The 17,255-nt window shown below is 39.9% G+C and overlaps 1 protein-coding gene across 1 annotated transcript in view; it reads right to left on the bottom strand.

Moving 5' to 3' along the window:
• Positions 1–2,886: 2,886 nt before the first annotated feature.
• LOC141129172 (ribosomal protein S6 kinase alpha-6-like) overlaps positions 2,887–17,255 on the bottom strand; it is a 45,455-nt gene continuing 31,086 nt past the window's right edge. The window contains exons 6-8 of the mRNA XM_073617012.1: positions 4,787–4,962; positions 3,856–4,058; positions 2,887–3,468 (exon numbers count right to left, since the gene is read on the bottom strand). Of these exons, the coding sequence (XP_073473113.1) occupies positions 2,887–3,468; positions 3,856–4,058; positions 4,787–4,962 (961 nt within the window). The remainder of the gene's footprint in view (positions 3,469–3,855; positions 4,059–4,786; positions 4,963–17,255) is intronic.

The following is a 17,255-nucleotide window of genomic DNA, read 5'->3' as shown; positions in this document are numbered from 1 at the left end:
TGCCATGGATGGTATCAGGGAATGGGGAAACCCTTTGGGAATTTGACTAGGGGTTACTGTGGATCTTATAGTGAGGCCTCCATAGATCTAGTACAAAATCAAGTCCAATCCTTGGGAGACATATACTGGATTTGCGGGGACATGAAAATCAGAAGCATATTAACAGAGTAGAGGACAGGGGAATGCGCATTGGCCAAGGCTATAATGCCTCTACACATTTCTCCAGAGGCCACTCCACAAATAGAACCAGATTTAAACAACATACCCAGACTTAACAGGGGGCGTAGGAGTGCCCCAGCAGGAAGCTTTCACCTTCATGTATACATAGACAACATAGGGGTCCCTAGAGGGGTCCCAGATGAGTTCAAAGCAAGAGACCAAATAGCAGCAGGATTTGAATCTTGATCCCCACCATCACTGTAAATAAAAATGTAGACTGGATAAATTACATCTACTATAACCAACAAAGGTTTGTTAATTACACCGGAGATGCACTCCAAGGTTTAGCCGAACAACTAGAAGCCGCGTCACACATGACTTTCCAAAACCACATGGCCTTAGATATGGTCCTAGCTGAAAAGGGGGGTGTGTGTAAAATGGTGCCTAAAACAGGTACATGTTGTACCTACATCCCAGAGAACACTGGCCCAAATGGTAAGGTGACTTTGGACATCAGGAAACTTGAGGATTTGTCCGAAGAATTAAAAAAGAATTCAGGGCTCACCAACCCTTGGGATCAATACTTCACCTGGGTTAGGGGAGGGTGGCAGGGATTACTAACACAGATAGGAATAACCATCCTAATAATCTTGGTGACCTTGGCTGTCATAGTTTGCTGTATTCTCCCTTAATTCTTCTCTTAAAAAAGTGTGTCGGGAAAGTTACTAACCAATGTTCTTTCGCTTTTGTGAATCAGGAAATACCAGATGAAAGTTTTGAAATGCACTCCGTTACAGTCACCTCCCCTCGGGGTGCAAAACCATAGGGCTATAGGGATAGATAGCACCTGGCCACATTTTGCCAGTTATATCGAGGGGAGTGGGGAGCTAGTCACTGCCCCTTCTCTACATACAGCTTAAAAGAGTTGCAGAGGTAAAATGGGCCGGGTGGGGTAGGTTTTTTTTTCAGTGTGAGGGACAGATTCTTAAATAGACATTTTCAAGGGGGGAACTGTAATGGATGTGAATAATAATTATATCAGGTGTTACTAGGTTACTAGGTGAGGTATATTAAAATGTCTATTCCAAACATTTTATATCTGTATCAGAAACATTGAATGTTAAAAAAGGTAACACTTTCCAGATATTTTGCTACTTCCTCTTTTTCTGGCTGGAACCAGACCGCATTGAGTTATCAATAGATTGTAGCTTCCTGTAGCTTTCTGTTACTTCCTCATTCATCTCCCAGAAATTGCATCAAAACCAGACATGACGTCAACATATAATAATAGCTTTGATTAATTGTCAAGTTTGTTGAGATTATTGCTAAAAGTTACTAAAACTGCTGACTTTGACATGTTTTGCATATGCTGTACTATTTTGTGAGGGTATAAAACCCACTGTAAAGCGGAAATTAAAGACTAGAGGTTTCTTTTTCCGAACTAAGTGTCAGAGCGTGATTACTTCTTAATGGCATGCATGCTTTAATTTGATAAAGGGGTAGATATAATAATTTCAGAACTTTTATTATGAATCCAAAACAGGGGCTCCCACAATATTCTGGATACCTGGTCCAGCTAATCAACTCACACTTCACTCACCTCACCCAGCATCCCCCCCCCAAATAACAGAAACTAAGGTTCAACATTAGGCTTTAGAGCTACCCCAGCTAAAATGTACAACATTCCACTTTAACATAGTGCCAGGGGATTCCCCCTCACGGCACATCCATGCAGATAAATGTAAAATGTGACAGAGAGTGACTCGAATATACTCCCTGGAGAACTGGAAGGAATAAAGAGACACATTTCGGCTATAATTGCCCCCACCCACTCACAGTTTGTTCCCAATAGGGGTGTTTGGGTGCCTCGGAGGCACGCCCGGTTTCTCTATCAGTCCGACACACAGTCCCCCACATGTCTCACCTTACTTTCCTTTGGGTTAGACCCAAATGGTTCCTTAATCTTATGCACCACCAGGTTTCTGTGGATATTACTAAAAGTTATTATTATCTTGTTTATGAATGGAATCAATCATTTATGTACGACTATAAACTGATCATTGTTTTTATTCTTGTGCATTGAAAAACCTTAAAAACTTTTAAACAAAACAAAATAACAACAAAAAAATAGTCAAATGGCTTTTAAAACATAATTATGTAATATTCAATAAACAAGAGGCGAAGAAGCACAAGAGCACCACCCAATGCACAGGAGGAGTAACCACAGGATAGTAAAAGTTACTACACTATGCAGCTGGGGGGGACTTGCTGATCTCAGGCTCTGTAACCTAATTATTCCATCAATGTATCCAACGATTCCTCAGTCAGCTGCAACAGAGTAATTAAGATCTTTATTTCAGTCATGACAATAATATACTTACCATACACGCCTGCTATAGAACAATTGCAAAACCCACATTTTATTACACTTGACAATGAATAGTAAAATAGAGAAGAAAACCAACAAAAATTTGTGCAGATATATCTAGCAGTTAAAGATTTACACAAAAAAGTCTACAGTATTCTAAAATGTCTTACCGTCACATAGGACATGAGGCTTGTACAAGTCCCAGAGTACATCCAACACATCCGTCTTGTAATTAATAGGTGACCGAAAGCGTGTTAAATGATATCCATCTCCTCCAATATTGAGGGGGATTTTCTTTTGATCTAGAAGAAGACACAACACAGCGCCTGATAAGGCTCCATAATGGACATCATGCACAGTTATGTCATATGTACTACCGTATTCCTGGATAGATTCTCTGGAGGCATTTCTGCTTTCCAAGGCAGGTGGACATATTTTAAAACATCCAAAGCAGAACACCTCTCAGAGGCGTTGAGGGCCAACATGCCCCAGAACATCTTCCTGGCTTCAATAGAGAATTGTCGCCACTTTCTTGGTGACAAGGTCAGATCCTTCTGTGTTTGCCACCAAGCAAACTTCTGATACTTGAGGTCATGACTCCCTGCTTCTCTCCAGGGGAAGGACCCTGTCATAGCTGCGTATATCATGACCCCAAAGGCCCAGATGTCAATGCTCGGGTGCAGCAGCAACTTTTCCCCTTGTTTTAGGGTGCACAGTTCCGGAGCGGAGTACGGTATAAACCATGGCATAAAGGGTGCTTGAGTTCCCTGGAGCATTGTCAGTCCAAAATCTGCCAGCTTGACATTATTACATTCCATGTCCATGAGCAAAATGTTGTCCAGTTTAATGTCCCGATGGACCATTCCTTTGCTGTGCATAAAGTCCAAAGCATTCGCGATCTGTAGAACACAGCTCTTCACTATATCTTCATTCAAACCAACCTATAGTAAAAAAAAATACAAAATTAATTGCTAGACAACATAGCAAAATGTTACCCAAATATAAAACTCATCTTATCTCTTGCACAGGAAAGCAGAAGATACATTAGCTGCATACACAAGGAGTATACTTAAATGAAACCTGCATGCAAAGTGGGAGCTTCTATTAATGGTGCAAGATCCATCTTAACCCACCTTACTCCATCCTTATTAACTTTGTTCACAACTGAGGGAGTCACATACCTAAAATAACAATCTTATGCTCATTATAGGTCCCACCAGCTCACTGCACTGGGAGAGGATTCCTTAAACCTCAGAAATGCTTTAAAAGGAGCAATGGATAGAAATTATAACTTTTTAAATATCATTCAATTTCTGATACAAACTTACCCTTTCCTTTACTATTGAGAGAAGATCTCCAGCTGACGCCACCTCCTGGACAAAGACATAGTCACTGCTGGTATGGAAAACGATCTCGTGGGTTGCAATGATATTTGGATGGCTGCTGAGACTAAGAGACATGCCATATTCCATTAGGAAGTTGTCCTTTGGAGTTGTCTTCTTGCTCATCAGTTTTACAGCCACCAACTCATCTGTTGGAAAGAGGGAGAAAAAAAAAAAGATAATTAGCATCATAAACCAAACAATGATGAAGCACGCTAAAATCCTACTGAATTTAGTTAAAAGCTTGTGTAAATCTAAAGCACTGAATTATTAGGATCCATAATCATCACTTAAAAACTGGAAGTGAGGGGTTGCTTGGAAAACTTTAAAGAATGCTGCTCAAAGCATTGGAAATTTTCTGCAGCTGAACCATTCTGTTAAATCTCAGATTCTCAGTTTAGAAGTAGAGACCCTCTAGGCATCTGCTCAAACTTTCTTGATGTTTTGCGCTAAATAGAACTAAATCCCAAGAGGAGCCCCAGAACATTGACTATACTCTCTAAAGCCCCATACACACTATCAGATTTTATGCTGATTTTTTTCCTTCAGATTTACTAAAACCATATAATATGAGGTCAAACCTTAGGAGTTTCAATTTGTATGCAATCAGGCAGGCCCTTGCACTGGTTTTGGTAAATCTGAAGGCAAAAATAAGCAGAAAATCTGATAGTGTGTATGGGGCTTTAAGATCATACTTGCACATTATAGTAGACTTGCTCACTGTAGTTTGCCCTCCTCTAGTGATGCAAGGTCCCCTGATCACCACAGAAACTTTACCTGTTAGTTATTTTTTATTTAGATTTGTTCCACTAATTTAGAAACAAAAATGATTAAAATAAAAATATTTTCTTTACATGAATGAAGCTACAAAGTTTACCTGAACCCCGATGTTTGGCCAGCAGAACCTTTCCATACGATCCACTCCCAAGCTCTTTAATGGGGTCAAAGAAGTCAGTCACCTCCATCATCCTCAGGTTTTCAGAGGTTTCAGAGATGAGCTCAAGGAGATTCTTTGCGGTGTTCTTGGTCACGTCCTCAATGTTAGAAGCCATTCTGGAATCACAACATCAGAAAATACAAATTAGTTTTATTTCACATGAATCTCTAATAAACAGCATTAAACACAAGAGATAGAACTATAATTCTAGCACTTTAAAAGACTCTGTTTCAGCCATATCTGGAGTATGTTGTCCAGTTCTGGTCACCAGTCCTCAGGAAGGATGTGCTGTAACTGGAGAGAATCCAGAGAAGGAAAACAAAGCTAATAAGGTGGCTGTAGGAACTCAGTTACAAGGAATGACTACAAATAATAAACGTATTCTTCCTGGAGAAGAGGTGCTTAAGAGAAAATATGATGGCAATATAAAAATATCTCAGTGGTGATTCTAGCATAGGGGAGCACTATTCATTCTCAGGTAGCTTGAGAAGACACATGGCCATGTAATGAAATTGGAGGAGAAGCCATGTAAGCTTAAACTGCATAAGGGTTTCTCTATTGTCAGAGTGGTAAGGGATTGGAACTCCCTTCCACAATCGGTGTCAGCAGAGACTGTTGATCATTTAAAAAAACTTAGAGGCACATTATAAAGAAAGTAATATATAGGGATATGGAAAATGGTAGTGACAAACACAAAAACACACTCACATAGGTTGAACTGGTTCGACTGGTGTCTTCATTCAACCTTACTAACTATGTAACATCCCTCTGGATATTATCCAACATCTATTAATTGTAACCTTCATTAGATGGAAGGGTAGTACTATAATTAAAGACAGCGATTTTAAGGAAGGTATATGCTTACAGTTCTTTTTAAATACATTTTGGGCCTATAAAGATTGGCTTTTGTTTACAGCAAGTGGGTATTGTATTCCTATATAAGTCTATGGTAATGCAAACCCTACTTGAAGTAACCTTAAATTCACCTGTCATCATATTATATATATTATTTTAGAAGGGTCTCAAACGGACATCAAACTGATTCTATTTACACAAGACCTTAATCTGATGTTGGAGATGCATACAATTATAGATTATAAATACAAAGAGAGAGACAGAAACTGAGACAAAGAGAGAGACAAAGAGAGAGACAGAGAGACAAAAGACAAAGACAAAGAGAGACAATGACACTGGGCAAAGGACCTAGAGCGCCATCATTCCAAACCAACACATGTCTACAACAAAGTAACAACTTTCTAGGATTTCACCCAGAGATATAAATTCAAAACATAGATATAAAAATCAAATCTACAAAAATATTTCCAAATGTATTAGTCACGTTTTATTTTATTTTTAGGTTTTGAATTTATATCCCTGAGTGCCATCCTACAAAGTCCCCAGTTTTACGTTCCTTTTGTAAAGTAAAATGAATTACTAAAATCTCACATAGAGTCAAATACATGACTTCCTTATACTTTAGGCACAAATCCAATCCAAGAATTTGGATAAAAAAAGAACAGGTTAGAACATCTGTAAACTTTTTATTGCCATTTCCAATGTCAGTGGGAAGGTTTTCCCTCACTTCATATGTGTGGTCAACAAAAGCTCTTTAACCACTTGCCGCCCGCCCACCATCAAATGACGGATGGGCGGTGCGGCTCTCGTTCTTGGTGAAGAACACAATATTACAGCGCACACATGCAAAAAAGACATTTACCTCCTGCAAGGCTTATTTAAAACACCTAGACATTTTCCAAAAACATGGGGATTTTATCACACCATATTGCTATATTGCTATATGGTGCTTAAGCCCACTTACTGCAACAAAGTACCCCATGATTAGTGGGTCCAACACTATCCATAGACTGGGAGATCCTGCTTCTATGAACCATGGGAGACATACACTCCTCTATATGGGAGAACTTGAGGTCTCCACCCATGACACAGGTGGACACTAATATTTGCAAACAGTCTCCCCTGACAAATCAATCTTCTTACAAAATCTCAATGTGCAAACACAATTTGAATTAATGTTTGCCATCAAAAATGCCAAACATGACCCATCTGGACTGTACTTACTGGGCATATATAACATTTCCATCTACTCTCTCCACAAGATTTAGCATATCAATAGATGTCAGGAAGGGGCTCAGTGATATTGTTTTGGTGTTCCCTAGATGTTAATCTTATTCTGATATTCAGTACTGTGTACCTTGTAGGATGCTAATATGATATCTGAAAGTCTTCTGCTTACTATTCCCTGTTTTTGTTTTGTAAAATTCTTTATTGCTCTTCTATCAAGAGTTATATATGTACAGACTACTGAATAATGTATTTACTATACATCATTTGTGCTCATGTATGTAATATGTATAGCTGTCTTTTATAATTCAAATACAAATTTATAGAAAAAAAAAATATTTCAGACCCAACTAAAAATTGAAACAGTGTAAAAGACAACCTAAGAAGATCCCTTTCATTTTTTAAGGATACATGAACAAAGATGTAGTTGGGGAGATATCATATTCTGTGTCATCTCCAGTGATGGATACATATGACAGGTAAAAGCTGACAGAGATTACAAACCAAGAAATGGGTTTTGGTTGAAGATGATCTCTAAATTACAGCACTAGTAGAGAGCAGCTGGTTAGAATTTATGAACATTCTAGTTAGAGGTGCAAATGTCACTGGTATTGTAACAATAAGGCATAAGAGAAATTAAATAACACTCCCGTGTAAGTTAAAAACAAATCGTAATGGTGGAATTTGGAACCCAAAATACTATTAAAAATTGGATTGTGCTTTCACACCCAACTGTTGGATCATGGAGATTATCAAATAACCTAAGATTTCACCGTTCTATCTATGAAGTAAAAATGTAAGACAGAACATCTCCATGTATGAGGTTGGTTATATTTAAAAAAAATAAGTCTTGCAAGATAATGTGGATTTCCAATCCGTGTATGAATCTCTACTCTGACCATGGCAGGAGAAATAAATTAAAAATCAATCTAAATTGAAAATACATTAAAGAGTTTGCCTATTTAGCTCACTGCTAAGTTATAGGTTCCAGAGAGTAGACAACAGGTTCTAAAAGAAAGATCCTAATATTTTAGAGAAAACTATGACTAACCTGAGAAAATGAAGGTACAGATGGGATCTCACTGGGTCTTCACTAGTGGAATCTTTGTAGACTTCCCAACCTGTTAGTTCTTCTTGAAATAGTTGCAGGATGAAGTAGTCAATAGAAATACAAACTCACTTTTGCTTCAAGTAAAAGTAAGATTGGTATGGACTGGATATACTGTATGTGAGGTTTATATGTGGGCAGAGAGTGGCTTTTGCTAATTGATGGGAGAATCTGATTGGCCAACACACAGGAGCTGCTGATTAACATATGACTGGAGACTTTGGAAAGAGATCTAGAAGGGTGGGGCGGGTAGGTCCATATCTATGGAGTTTGTTTATTCTATTTTGTTGGGTGGAGGGTTGAAACCTGAGCCTAAAATTAGGTAATCTGAAGGATTTTAATAACTTAATAAAAATTATTATGTTTCGAAAAATTCAAAAAAATCAAGCCACTACATTCCAAACATTCAAAAATGTTGAAATCAAATACATTGACACGCTTTAACTATAATTCTATGTTTTAAAATCATGTATAAAAACATCTGTATTAGTAAACACATTCCTTCTTCCAGATATAGATCATAAATACAGTATACAATCATAAAAGTAGCATAGAACTATATTCATCTTAGAGACTAAAAAAAGGGGGGACCAATATAATCTGCCATAAAATGTTGAAATTCTTTGTAAATGGGCCCTGAATTTGAAGTTATTATTTAAACAACAAAGATTCTCGATCACCAAAAGCTTCATGAATGCTTTGCAGACTCTTGTGGTGTACACTAATCTTATACAAGCAGAGGATTTACATATAAAGTTTGAGGATAAAACACACTTTTCTGCTATGGTGCTGCATTACTTGTCATTTTTAGTAGAATGGAACTGCTAAGAATCCCCCATGTGCTCCGACATTTATATGTTCATTGGAGAGATCTGAAGGAACTTTCCTTGAAATGATGATATTTGTATCTTTACTGTCACATTGTATTTGTTGTATTTTGTTTCCACAATCTGTCCACGTTACTCTAATGCCCCGTACACGCAGTCGGATTTTCCAACAGAAAAAGTGCGATTGGATTGTGTTGTCGGAAATTCCGATCGTGTGTGGGCTCCATCAGACTTTTTCTGTCAGAATTTCTGACACAAAGTTTGAGAGCAGGCTATAAAATTTTCTGACAACAAAATCCGATCGGTTAAATTCCGATCGTGTGTACACAAATCCGACCCACAAAGTGCCACGCCTGCTCAGAATAAATTAAGAGACAAAAGCTATTGTCTACTGCCCCATTTATAGTCCCGACGTACGTGTTGTACATCACCGCGTTCAGAACGATCGGATTTTCCGACAACTTTTGTGCGACCGTGTGTATGCAAGACAAGTTTGAGCCAACATCTGTTGGAAAAAATCCATGGATTTTGTTGTCGGAATGTCCGATCAATGTCCGATCATGTGTACAGGGCATAAATGTTCAGTTTGATATCACAAAACAAAAAACAGAGAGTGTGCCATTGTGGCAGACCCAGATCACATTGGGGGGCAAACTCTTTAAAATGAAGAACATGACATGAGTAAAATGCATAGTTTTTTGGGGGGTGAAGGTAAGGAGGTGACCTCACCAGTGTACCCCATGCTGCCTGATCTTATTACAAGGCATAAGGAATCATAGACCCAATGTGGAGGAAATGCAGGAAATACCCAACTACTCTGTATTAGGTTGGATAATATAACATGGCTGAGAATTACCTTGTAAATTATTAGATTGCTGGATTTCCATATTCAGGTCCTTTTACTGTACCCAAAAAAATGTTGTGGATGGATCTCCACTTAAGTGTCTGATCCTATTACCACTGGTTATACAAGTCTGATAATATCTTCACCACAACCCCCACATCTGTTTATGAAAGTAAAGTCATTTTTGGGGGGTTTAAACTGATCCAGATTACAATCAGTGATTGCCACCCCAGCAATACTATTTACTTGAAGCGGGTACCTTGTTGTTTTAGTTGGGGGAGGGGGGGTATTAGAATAACTCTAGGAGGGAGAATGTACAACATTTTCATTATTATATTTATATATCCTAAAATTTTATGTGAAAAGTATATGGGAAGAACCATTAAAATCTGGTCAGTTTAATAGGGATTATAGACCGAACAGGAAGTGTGTTTTGTTTGTTTCATTTTCTTAGTTGTTTGTTCTGTTAATAATGTAAGAAAATATTGTTTTTGTGGGTTGGCAGATTAAACTTTTTTGAAAAGCCTTGTTTTATGTTAGTTTATTCTGACTTGATCCATTGAAATGAACTGTATTTGTATGAAATTAAATCTAAAAGCAGCCTAAGGAATTTTGGGAATGTACACGGGTTTTAGTATCCATATTTTTGGAAAAATTTAAATTTTATAGAAGATGCTTGAACTGAAAACAGTGAGAACAGTTGTGGATAAATTATAGTTGCACTTGTTTTTCTGTGCAATGTAAAAACTTTAAAGAGGAAGTAAACTCTCCCACTTTGATGCTGCTTTTCATTTAGTCCATTATAATAAGTAATTATCAAACTATAGCCACTGTAATCCAGCCCAAATCGCATATTACTTACTGTTTAAAGAAACTTTAAAAAAAACTTGTTTCCAGAGGTTAGGCAGCACCATCTTAAGTATTGTTTTCTGAGTCCACAGTAGAGTGTATTTCCGCCCTTACATTGAGCACTTCCTGTACTGCTAACCAAGCCTCCTTCTCAATCCAACGTTTCTATGGCAACCCTGCTTTACTGCTCATAGCTGACTTGTTTTATTTCATAGTATTTACTTGTGCCAATTATCTAGTGTTTGCCTTTGTCAGTCTTATCAGCTTCAGCTGATAAGGCTGCAGTAATGCTGTCCGATGGCCAGGTTTACACTGCATGTGATGTCACATGGTCACATGGGGTGTAGTAGGAAGCTCTGAGTGATTGTGAAGTCTCGTGGGATTTCAGAGTTGTGCCATAGGAAGATCTGATAATATCTGATAATAGACAGACAAGTACACAGAGTGCCGTAAATCAGGGGAGATCTGGGCATGCTCCGTGAAGTCATTCTAAAGAACAAAAGGGATTACAACAATGTTAAGCAAGTAAAGGAGATATCTACAAGCCGTGTTCATTAGGGTTTTTTTATGCTGATTTACACAGGACAAAGTTGTCGGGGAGAGTTTACAACCACTTTAAAGCTGTATATGGTCAGTGGATCAGAATATGACATATTTTAAGTTTCTTCTGGCATTCCTATGGGTATTTGTCTATAATTTTTAATATTCATTGCCATTAACACACAATATTATCAGTAGTTGGTGTCTTTCCAGGCATACAAAACTGCAAATATTGTTGGTTGGTGGAAATGGAAGCCATTGTCTGTCTAAGCGTTTACCTCTACTATTGTTTCAGTGTTGGATTGGAAGCCATTGTCATTGTCAAATGTTAAACTAGGTGATCCCGTCTACTATTGTTTGATTGTTTATCGCAATTACTGAATCCTGTCACCATTGTTCTCAGCTCCTCCTCTGTCTATTGTTTGTTGGGTGTAGACTGAGACCACTCAGGGTAGATCTTATTATTATGGCTTCTTTTCTTGCATTATCTTAACTTGATAGTGTAACTCTGAAAAGTATGAAGGTAATTACTTGAAGACCATGCGTACCATCTGCTAGAAATGGCTGCCATGTCTAGTATGGAAAGCTTTACAGCTCATACTTTTAAGCATAAGAGCATTTTTTTGCTAGAAAAGTACAGAAATGTTTTTGTTTTGTAAAAAGTCTTACAGTTTGATTTTTTTTTCACATTTGTTTATGTTATTAAGGAAAAAAAGCTTGTTTTGTTGTTGTTTTTTTTTTTAAGCCTTAACAATTTTTTTTATATATATATTTTAATATTTAGATTTTGCGTCCACTAAATGCACTGTATTTTTTTTAGAAAGGTAGAATAATTTGTGGTAAAAAAATGGTACCGTATATACTCGAGTATAAGTCGAAATTTTCAGCCCCTTTTTTGTGACTGAAAGTGCCCCCCTCGACTTATACTCGAGTCACCGCCGTCTGCCTACATGATCAGCGTGTCATGCAGGCAGACGGTGGCCAGCGTGTGCTACATACCACTCGGCAGCCTCACACTGTTCAAAAGCCGTGCCTCCTCGTCTGTGATAGGCAGTCAGCGTAAGCCTATCACGGACATTCTCTCATCCTCGTCCATGGAAAGAGGATGAGAGAATGTCCTTGATAGGCTGACCGCTGGGAAATGGAGTTTTCTGCCTATCATGGACGAGGAGGAGGCACGGCTTTTGAACAGTGAATGGCCGCCGCACGCGCTGATCGGTGCAGAGCGGCACACGGAGGATGCACAGGACACATGCACACAGGTACATATACACATGACACAGGTACATGACACATGCACATATACACAGGTACATGACACATGCACATGACACATGCACATATACACAGGACACAGGTACATGACACATGCACATATACACAGGTACATGACACATGCACATATACACAGGTACATGACACATGCACATATACACAGGTACATGACACATGCACATATACACAGGACACAGGTACATGACACATATACAGAGGACACAGGTATAGGACACATGACACATATACACAGGACACAGGTACATGACACATGCACATATACATAGGACACATGACACATATACACAGGACACAGGTACATGACACATGCACGTATACATAGGACACATGACACATACACAGGACACAGGTACATGACACATGACACATATACAGAGTACACAGGTATAGGACACATGCACATATACACAGGACACAGGTACATGACACATGCACATATACATAGGACACGTGACACATATACACAGGACACAGGTACATGACACATGCACGTATACATAGGACACATGACACATACACAGGACACAGGTACATGACACATGACACATATACAGAGGACACAGGTATAGGACACATGACACATATACACAGGACACAGGTACATATACACATGACACATGCACATATACACAGGACACAGGTACATGACACATGCACATATACATAGGACACATGACACATATACACAGGACACAGGTACATGACACATGCACGTATACATAGGACACATGACACATACACAGGACACAGGTACATGACACATGACACATATACAGAGGACACAGGTATAGGACACATGACACATATACACAGGACACAGGTACATATACACATGACACATGCACATATACACAGGACACAGGTACATGACACATGCACATATACACAGGACACAGGTACATGACACATGCACATATACACAGGACACAGGTACATGACACATGCACATATACATGACACATGCACATATACACAGGACACAGAGAGGTATACAGCTGCAGATGGGCATTGTTGACCCTCTTTTTCCACTTACAGTAGCTGCTGCATTTCTCACCCTCGTCTTATACTCGGGTCAATAATTTTTTACCATTTTTTGGTGGTAAATTAGGGCCTCGACTTATACTCGGATTGACTTATACTCGAGTATATACGGTATTTCTGTTGAATTGGTTTCGGTAGTTATTGGCATAATACTGTCATTGTTTACTGTTCCTATTGTCTGCCTGGGAGGGTCACCTGTACTATTGTACATTGTATGTTTACGGTTTGTAGTCTATCCCATCACCATTGTCCACCATATCTCCTGTCTATTGTCTATTGGGTGTAGACTCTGATTATTCAGGGCAGATACCATTGTTTTATAAAGTTTGTGTCTGAAATCCTGTGTACAGAATATTCCAGTACATGGATCACAATCAGGCCGATTCAGCAGGGACCGCCCGAGTTTTCAATCCATGTATGGGCAGGATGATTGTACCTAAGTTGATCTATTGATTATCTTGGCCTGTTGGATTTTCCTACATATAATTACTGCCTTCATATGAATAAGGTATATTTAATATTATTATTATACAGGGTTCATATAGCACCAACAGTAGACGTAATGCTTTACAGTAACAAAGGGAGACAATATCATTACAATACAATAAAATACAAGAGGATTAAGAGACCCAGAAGAGCTTACAATCTAATATGGTGGGGCAGGTGGTACAAAAGGTTGTAATTGTGGGGAATGAGCTGATGGAAGTGGTAGAAGATTAGTTGGAGGAATGATAGGCTTCCCTATTATGAGTGGGGTGCTCCAGCCCAAAAGGATTTGGTCAGAATCCATACAATAGACAAACTCCCCCATCAGTGCCTCTCATTAGTGTCCACCTGTGTCATAGGTGGAGACCTCAAGTTCTCCCATATAGAGGAGTGTATGTCTCCCATGGTTCAGAGAAGTAGGATCTCCTAGTCTATGGATAGTGTAGGACCCACTAATCATGGGGTACTTTGTCGCAGTAAGTGGGCTTAAGCACCATATAGTAATATGGAGTGACCAAATCCCCATATTTTTTGATAATGTTTTTTGTTAATGTTTAGGTGTTTTAAATAAGCCTTGCAGGAGGTAAATGTCTTTTGCCTGTGTGTGCTGTAATGTTTTGTTCTGTTATATGGTCTTATGGCTGCACCATCTTTAATGGATCTTTTAGGGTGTGCCCCCCAAATATCTTGTTTGGTTGTCCTTCACTCACACTAAATTCACCAACACACTGACAAGAGTGCTGTGAAGTCGCTTTATAGTGTTTGGGCTGAAACTTTACTGTGACCAATATTGGCCAACCTCTTGTACCTGACTAGAGGTCAAGTATATGAACATTGCCTGAGACAACGATCGCTCAAGTAATGTTTCGGGGGGACATTTGGTGAGAGGAATTCCATCCAAACATCCTTAAAGTTCAGATCTTCTCTAAACAGTGTTATACCAATATAATGCTGCGCTATCCAAATGTACTCATACGGGAACCGTACTAAGTCATAATATTACTGGCTGCAGATAAATAGTGGTGGTGAGATATTCTATTCCTGTATGAAAAATCTAGTGAATATAATAATGCAAACTTATGCGATTTATAAGTTGCAATCATGAATTAAAAATTGCGATCCTCCCAATGACAACCCGTGTAGCATACACTCCTCTATATACACATGTAGCATTCATATATAATAGAGAAATTTGCAACCCTGTGCAATAATCGCAGTGACCACCTGTAATTTACATAAATCTATATAAAAGTGCATCAATATACAATAATCAATATAGAAATAAAGTGAACTGTGTTTAAAGTGCTCTTGTGCCAAACTAATTCATACATTAATCTGTGTCCATAAAATCTCAGCATAAAGTCCATTGATAACTCCTCCATTCTTCTGGTGCTCATTGCAGATGATAAAACAGATGATATAACAGTAAAGTGCTCGTGTCCTCTCTTGTGCTCCCCCTTTGGTGTATGTGCTCACCTTGGAGCGTGTCACCTCGCACCTAAGCTCGGTCAGAACACGCTTTTATACCACCTCGGGGTTTATGGTCAGCATTCAGATCCTTGGATGGTTGCTTTCAGCAATATTCATATGGAAAACAGAGGAAAATGGATAGTGTATTACCGTTTTAAAAGTTTTATGTAAAATGACAATATTCCCTATATTGGGGTACTCACATTTAGTAGGTGCTATGAGCCCACCACTCTGTATCCAGACAAATATAAAGTCGCTGTGGTGATGTGTCCTCTCCCGCTCTGAGAACACTCCACTGTCTCACACACCGGCCTATCCCCTCACCACTATATAACTGCACCCAGTAATATTATGATTTAGTACGGTTCCCGTATGATTACATTTGGATAGTGCAGCATTATATTGGTATAAAACTTTTTGGCACGAGCATATGGGACGTGATCTATGCTAGCAGCTGTCCTTTAATCATCTCTAATTATCATTTAGATTTTCACATGGTAGATCACAAGTTTCTGTTTTTTTTTTAGATTGTCTTCTCTGAAAAGAGTGTTTGCAGTTTGAACTTATGCTCGGACCTAATGTTTGGGTCTACCCTACATATCATCAAGGCCGGCGACAGCATAAGGCAGCCCAGGAGGGCACCAGGAGATGGGGGGGGCGCTAATTTTGGGGGTCCCTAAAGAAGAGCTTATGCTGGCGCTGACTCTGCTCACACATTTACATAGCTTAGCCCAACACAGCAGACACAGTGACAAAGCCTGAGGAATAGATTGGAGATGGGAACATAGGGGCAACTGATCTATGGACTCTGATGGTGACAGCTGATCTATGGGGACACTGATGGTGACAGCTGATCTATGGGGACACTGATGGTGACAGCTGATCTATGGGGACACTGATGCTTAGACTTGATCCATGGGGACACTGATGGGGACACTGATGGTTAGACCTGCTCTATGGGGACACTGATGGTTAGACCTGCTCTATGGGGACACTGATGGGGACAGCTGATCTACTGGGATGCTGATGGGGCACCTGATCCATGGGGACACTGATGGGGGGACCTAGTCTATGGGGACACTGATGGGGGGACCTCGTCTATGGGGACACTGATGGGGGGACCTAGTCTATGGGGACACCTCGTCTATGGGGACACTGATGGGGGGACCTCGTCTATGGGGACACTGATGGGGGGACCTTTTCTATGGGGACACTGATGGGGGGACCTCATCTATGGGGACACTGATGGGGGGACCTTGTCTATAGGGGCACTGATGGGGGACCTTGTCTATGGGGACACTGATGGGGGGACCTCGTCTATGGGGACACTGATGGGGGGACCTCGTCTATAGGGACACTGATGGGGGGGCCTCGTCTATGGGGACACTGATGGGGGGGACCTTGTCTATGGGGACACTGATGGGAGGACCTCGTCTATGGGGAGACTGATGGTGGACCTGATCTATGGATACACTGATAGGACACCTGATCTATGGGGACACCTGATCTATGGGGACACCTGATCTATGGGGACAGTGATGGGGACACCAGATCTATGGGGACACTGATGGGGACACCAGATCCATGGGGACACTGATGGGGACATCTGATCCATGGGGACACTGATGGGGACATCTGATCCATGGGGACACTGATGGGAGCACCTGATCTATGGGGACACTGATGGGGACACCTGATCTATGGGGACACTGATGGGGGCACCTGATCTATGGGGACACTGATGTTGGCACCTAATCTATGGGGACACTGATGGGGGCACCTGATCCAAGGGGGCACCGATGGCGACACCTGATCCAGGGGGGCACCTGATCCATGGGGACACCAGATCCATGGGGACACTGATGG

Source organism: Aquarana catesbeiana, linkage group LG01, assembly GCF_042186555.1.
Source record: "Aquarana catesbeiana isolate 2022-GZ linkage group LG01, ASM4218655v1, whole genome shotgun sequence".
Lineage (NCBI taxonomy): Eukaryota > Metazoa > Chordata > Amphibia > Anura > Ranidae > Aquarana > Aquarana catesbeiana.
The sequence above is the reverse complement of the archived record's forward strand: the minus strand, read 5'-3'. Positions and strand labels throughout refer to the sequence as shown.